At 41.1% G+C, this 6832-nt stretch overlaps 1 protein-coding gene across 1 annotated transcript; it reads right to left on the bottom strand.

Moving 5' to 3' along the window:
* Nucleotides 1-2480, bottom strand: LOC124413099 (homeobox protein Nkx-2.5-like). Its single transcript, XM_046893463.1, has 3 exons — nucleotides 1568-2480; nucleotides 1360-1448; nucleotides 1-1266 (listed from the first exon to the last, which is right to left on the bottom strand). The coding sequence occupies exons 1-3, from the start codon at nucleotides 1869-1871 to the stop codon at nucleotides 496-498; spliced, it is 1164 nt and encodes a 387-aa protein (XP_046749419.1). The 5' UTR covers nucleotides 1872-2480; the 3' UTR covers nucleotides 1-495.
* Nucleotides 2481-6832: the final 4352 nt, after the last annotated feature.

Here is a 6832-nt window from a genome sequence, read left to right as displayed (position 1 = left end):
GTATGAGCACGTACTTTTGCAACATTGACACGATTAACTATACATTCAAGTTCGTAAAATAAATTTTCCATCGTACACTAACAGCGTTGCTAATACTAATATTAATAAGTATAACAATAAATCTAATGCGATATAGAAATTTTGAACTTCATAAAGTTATTTAACAGAATGGGTCAACTACAGTTTTTGGCGAAGACACAGGTTGAATAGGTTTGAATTGATGCTTCCGCAAAAAGCACTCAAACAATTTCCGCCCTGCTCTCTTGAGCGGCACTTAAAACATAGAGAACAAAAAACTATCCTACAGCTACTCTAGAAAATACAGCTGCCAATAAAGTGTTCTATATATTCGTTAACTAGCCTATTTACGTTGAGTATTATCATCTTACTTGAACGTCAGCCTGCTTAGTAAAACTTCCTAAATAATCCTAGTGAATACTTTTTGGTTATAATTTTGGTTAAGCGTTGACGCAGCGAAGCCTAAACTGAATTGCACTACCACAGCCTCTGAAGATTCTGCTCAATCGGAACCTGATCCATGTAGTTTACGTACTGCATCTGATAATTCGGCGGGCCCAAGTAGTTTGAGAAATTGTAATCCGTTCCCAAAATTTCTGGCACTACTCTGTTTTCGTTCGTCATCGGCTTGGCCTCAATGCCGACGATCTTGTGATCGGAATAGGGCGAACCATCGCTGGAAAGATTCACGCAACATTCGGTCTTCACCAATCTTCCGTCGCACTGCATCGCTGGGCGAACTTCTGGAGTTAAATTCGCCCTGAACTCGGGACTTATGTGTCTGTGCACATCGGAATTCAAGCTGGATCGCCCGCTGAGTTCGGAATTCAGATCCGATCGGAACTCCGGGCTGACGCTTGTGTCAAGACGCATGTCAGGTTGATTTCCCCTGAATTCCGGGCTCAGTCTGACGTCTCCAGATCGAAAATCAGCCGGCTGCATCCCCATCCCGATTTCGGGACGCAGGTTGGGCCAGTAAGGCGTGTTGTACGTGTCCTGGATGTTCGGTTTCCCGTCTTTGATCAGTACCGGTACTGGGATCTTCTTCAAGGACTGATTCTTCATGTTTTGTGCCTGCATCTTTTCCGCATCCTCGAGTCGTGCCCGCTTGTTTTTGTATCGTCGGTTTTGGAACCAAATTTTCACCTGCGTACTCGTCAGCTTCAATGTCTGGGCCAGTAACTCTCGTTCCGGAGCGCTCAGGTATCTTTGCTGCTTGAAGCGCTGTTCCAGTTCGTAGACCTGGGTCTAGAAATATACAGTTTCATGATTATCTTATCAGCCCTTTTCTTATAATCGTCTTTGTAATAAAAACAGTATATTTCTTTCTGTTCTACTCACCTGTGAAAATAAAACGCGGGGTTTTCGCTTCGTCCTTTTCCCGGACTGACTCTTGCGAAGTTCAGTTTTGCTGGAAGTTACCACGTTTCCTGTGAATCGGAAAAAAATACTGTGGATATTGTAATTCAAACCTAAGAGTCGTAACTTTTGAATGCTGAAATAGTTAATTCCATCTAAAAAAAGGTGTAAACGGAATGCAACTACTCACCATCCTCTGCAACCGAGGTCTCCTGATACGGCGGCATGACTTGACTCAGTTGGTGAACGTGATTCATTTCGGGATGATAATTCTGGTAGCCGGAAATTACTCCTTGTTGCTCTTTGTACTTTTCTACCTCCCAGTTGTTCTCCGGTATTATATTATACGCGTAGTAATCTTGCGGGAGATGCTGCTGTGGTTGAGGTTGCTGTTGTTGCTGTTGTGGATAGCAATCCATGGCACAAAATTGCTGATCTTCGTTAAGGATATCGCGCACGCTGAACGGGGTTGCCGAAGTGGAGGACGACAGCATTCTAACACATTTTCAAATTTGAATCCTCTCAACGTTCGTACAATGTTACAATGTTTTTTTTCACATCCGCAATCACTGGTTTTCCAAATTTCCTTTAGTACACATGCATCGGACGCAATCTGTTCCGAATAGAATTTAGATTACTTTTACACACTCGGTGGTTTCTCCGGATTATCAAGACCGTTTTTATCCAGTAAAATTTAAATGCAGCACTTTTCACTATCACACTTCAATCTCCACTTAAAAATTCTCGAATCAACTAAAAATCGGGATTTATCAATCAACCGAGTCCGATCACGCACGTGTCACTCAATTTGCTGCAAAATATTTGGCACCTCTTCAACCCTGAAGAGGATCCTCTTTGTCTTTGACACACCGACAGGACAGGACTTCGGAAAGAATTAAGCTCAGCGATTTTACAGCGTAATAAAACCTCGTTCATCCACTTCTGACGTTTGTAATATACACTGACGACCAAAAGACACTTAAAGGTTTACAGCACTAGCACGTGAGGCGAAGAAACGTCACTAAATGTGACACAACGACTACTTACTAAAATCTAGTCAAGCTGTTAATTGGGACTCGATGATCTCTCGGACCCTGATGCGGTCACACTGGTCAGGTCGGAGGGCAGAGGCACAGTGCGCGCCGAGGTTCACCACGACTCCTTTTCCAAACAGTCAAGTGTTCACTGACGGAGAGACCCACGGATGTCCGACTGCCATGTGTGGTGGTGAGCTCACAGATTATCGGCCATTTTTAACCCACACATTAAACCTGTCTACTTGCTTGCCAGAACGAGATAATCATTTTTAGCGGTTTGTGTATGGACTGCATGCATCAATTACAAGTTCGATTCATTGAGATCTGCTTCTTAATAACCTCCGGTCGAAATATGGAAACTGGATTAATTGATTTTTGGATTCGTTGATTTCGCTGGAAGCTGCAAGAACACGTCACTGACATTACAAAAATTTTGTAGTAATATTAAATTTTTACTCACTGGTATATGGCTGACGCAAATAAATATTCTTTAGCGTTTTATTCCAATTAATAATGTCGAATGTATTCCCAGCTATCAGCCCTCAAAATGTAAGAAGATCGTGTATTTCGAAAACCTTCTGACATTACTATTTTTATCGGTTGGACCTATACAAATTTTTTCAATCATAATTATCCTAGCGAAAAGTATAAATTTTATATCAAATTTGTAATTTCGTCGGTTACTCTTCCATCAGCATCACTATAATTGTTTAATTAAAGGGTTTAAAAAATAAAACAGTTATTCATTGCATGCAGCTAATGATAGTGAAAAAAATTAAAGTACCGCATCATGATTTGTGTAGTAATTTATGTTCTTATGTACCAACGATAACCGAGGAATTTTTTTTGCGGTCAGGTGTTTGTGAAGAAAAAAAAATATGTGTTAATATCACTAGGATTGAATGTATTGAACATAGTTAATTTAACCAGGATCATGGAAAATACTCGTTTTTGCAAATATTAACATCAGTTGTCGGATTTTCGGAAAAAATCGTCACTCTTAGAAGAAATATCAGTTTTGAATCCCCCTCTAATTTCGTTGAGACTCATGTATGTTGTAGAATATTGAAAACCAAGAAACACGTATTTTTTTATCTGCGGAAAAATGGTTTAGCGGGGTGAAAACAACCCTCAGAGGTGGGCAACCAACGGGGTGATTTCTTGGCGCGCTTCATGTATTTGAATGAAACCAACACTGAAATGTTTTTTTAACGAATAGGAAAACTTCAGAGCCAGTTTCATTTAAATCCATCAAGCGCATCAAGAAATCTCCACGTTGGGTGGCGATCTTTGGGGACCATTTTCACTCCTCTAAGCCGTTTTTCCGCAGATATAAAAAATACGTGTCTCTTAGTTTTCAATGTTCTTCAACATACACAAGTCTCAACGAAATCAGAGGGGGACACCAAACTGATCCTTCCTTTTTAGTGAAAAGAAAATAAATATACTTAGAATCCAAAAAATTAGCAGCTTCTTAAGCTTCCAATGGCTCAGCTTAATTGCAATCTCATATTTCAACAAAAAATAGTTGCTACTTTAAATACACCGCGTTTTATTAAACTAATCTTCCCGGTATTCAATTATTGTAGATATATTCACCCTCTCAATTTTTACTCGTTCGAAAGTATTGTGAATTTTTTTTCTTGTCAAAAATATTGTATATCTTGAAGTGTACAGATCGACTTTTGGAATAAAGTTCATTTCTTTTCACAATGTAATTGTAGAAAACATTGATTGATGTGTGCCAGTGAATTTTATTGGATTTTTTAGCCAGCCATACTGTTGCATCAGCTCTGGACTCTCTGGGCGGAGGATCGAGGCAAAGACCCGCCTTTTCTGGAGGTCTGGACCAATCCCGACGACACCAGCCAGCCGGAGTATTTTAATATTAAATATTGACTCACGTTTTTCTCCGTACCGATGAAGCAATGGTTGCAAATTATAGGGGGCTGGATATTGAAATCCGTTTTTCAGCTTACGATTAGCAGAACTCCTTATACGATTCACACCCACATGACTTGCACGATCAACTGTTCAATGATTCAAATTTATTAATTGAAAAAGTTACGAGGATCAGCTTACGTTTCGAAGCTAATGAACTTGACTCGATCATTGCCCTTTGCTCATTTCATACCAGGACATCAGTTTTAGCAATGACTCTAAGAAATCTATTGTACCTATTAAATTCAGATACGTGAGTACAGGTATTATTTGACAAAACTGTAGATTAAAAATTTCTGACTGGAGATAAAATAAATACATGTATCAAATTAAATTCCAGTCTCCTTTGCACTTGAAGCTTATTTACGGGAGTGTGTCAGTCAAATATGCTGATAAGGAAAGCAGGAAAAGTTAGCTGTATCAAAACCGGGATGTGAAAAAAACAAGACAATTCATTTTCCCACCGTCAGCGACAGCTCAGTCGAGCAAGTGTCAGTTTCTTCTCTTAACATGTTCCAGACGCGTCTGTTGGGATGAACACTTGAATTTCTGATCTTTCCTTCGGAAGATTCGGAATTAATTAAACGGCACCAGCTAGATGCATGAAAATTAAAAGCAACTCAGAAGACGGGGTGGAGAATATCTGGTAAAAATCCTGCCGGGATCGCTCGACTCCTTCTCGAGTTTTAATTCTTTGAAAAATGCGACGCGTGCCTGGCTAGCTGTAAGACGTAGGCGCCAGGCGATAGTAGGCGCCGTTTTTAACTGTGGGAACGCGCGCTGCAGGCGTCGGCGTCTGCGCGACGCCTCAAACGCGACGACGACTTTGGAGCAATGACGTCATTGCCAAATTGGAAAATTATTCGCTTGATAAATTTAAAGCGAGTTTTCAAAATCCAACGAAAGCTGCTGAATAATTTGATAAATCAAAAATGACGTATCGCGACGACTTATTACAAAATATTTTACTAACTTATGATCGAATGAATGAATTCTCGATGAATAGCATCATGGCTGGATACTTCTAAGATAAGACAGGCTTACCCCCGATAAACTTGACGGCCCTACACTAATTAGGTCTGGACTGATTAAAAGAATGAATTTTTTACGCTGCTGAGTTGAGATACGGGTCAAATCATAATTTCGCAGTGACCTCTTATTAATCGCACAAAATTTGTCAAAGATCTTAATGAAGCCGGCTGGTCTGCGCAAGTTCAGCCCCATTCAACTCGCTTTTAATTCTGCACAGCACTTACTGAATCCTCCTCCCGAATCGTACGATTTTGTTGTTCCCTTGTGAAAGTTGGAGTAGCGTTAAATTGTGTAAAAAGAATGTATGCCCGAGGGGGGCGTCAGGAGGAGGCTTAAGCAGCCGGGTGTCGCGGTGTCCGATTCCAGAGTCTTGGACGAACGCTGGAAGCGGCAGGCCGTCGAAAAGACGCCTCGACGGTGGCGTTGGCGCATATAAAAGGGCGCTTTGTATCCCACGTCTAAACAACCGTGCCGTGTCCATGGCATGGCGGTACACGCCGATCGGCGAGGCCTGGCACGGGCCCTTCGGACATCGCTTACCAAAATCCTACAGAGAAGGTGGTGTGTCTCACCCACATGGGGGGTCCCACCGCCCATGGAGATACGCGTACGCTCCGAGGATCTGTTTCGGCCTGTCCGTCTGCTCCAGGTTTCTTCTCGGCTCTCACGTAACTGGTGCACCCAGACATCCATGCACGAATCGGGCATTTGTAGGCGCCGGTTGCGACAGCTTTTGCGTAACAATGCAGCTAAAACGACGGCTGTGATCTTTTGGAAGCGTCTCTGTGTGTGTACAGCATAGACCGGAAGTAGTCCTTTGCCAAATTGAGTAGGTTCTCAAGTGCACTTCCGACTTTCAAATCCTTTTATCGAATGTCTGGTCAATTTACTGCAGAAGTCGTTCAACGTATGAATCGTTTTCCCACTCGAATCGATGATCAGTTCTTACTCGTGGCGAGATCATTAGACACAGAGATCACGTGACACAGATGTTAGATCATGGGGATGTCCAATATTTCGAGTTGGAAATTTGGGATCGACAAAGATTTGATATGAGGATAAAGCGCATGATTAATGCTTGAATATTCTTTTTCGCGCCATATTTCGTTCCACTAGGATGTATGCTTCAATGCTGTGACTATTAGCCAGTCTTAAGAATAAGGTGGTGTCAGTGATATCCACACTTAACCACTCGTCCCTATGCACACCCTAAGAAAAACACTGGCATACTGTCAATTTCTTAAAAACATTCGGTGTAATCGTATAATTTTAAGGAATTGGAAATGTCACGCAAGGGACATTTTTCATTAATAATAAGACAAAAATAAATAAATAACTTGATCCGAGTACAGTTTTTGAGTAATCAAAAAATATATTCTGTGGCATATTGTGCCCATAAAGAATAATTGAATATCTATCGATAAACAAGCATAACTTCTTAATTT

Source organism: Diprion similis, chromosome 2, assembly GCF_021155765.1.
Source record: "Diprion similis isolate iyDipSimi1 chromosome 2, iyDipSimi1.1, whole genome shotgun sequence".
Classification (NCBI taxonomy): Eukaryota; Metazoa; Arthropoda; class Insecta; order Hymenoptera; family Diprionidae; genus Diprion; species Diprion similis.
The sequence above is the reverse complement of the archived record's forward strand: the minus strand, read 5'-3'. Positions and strand labels throughout refer to the sequence as shown.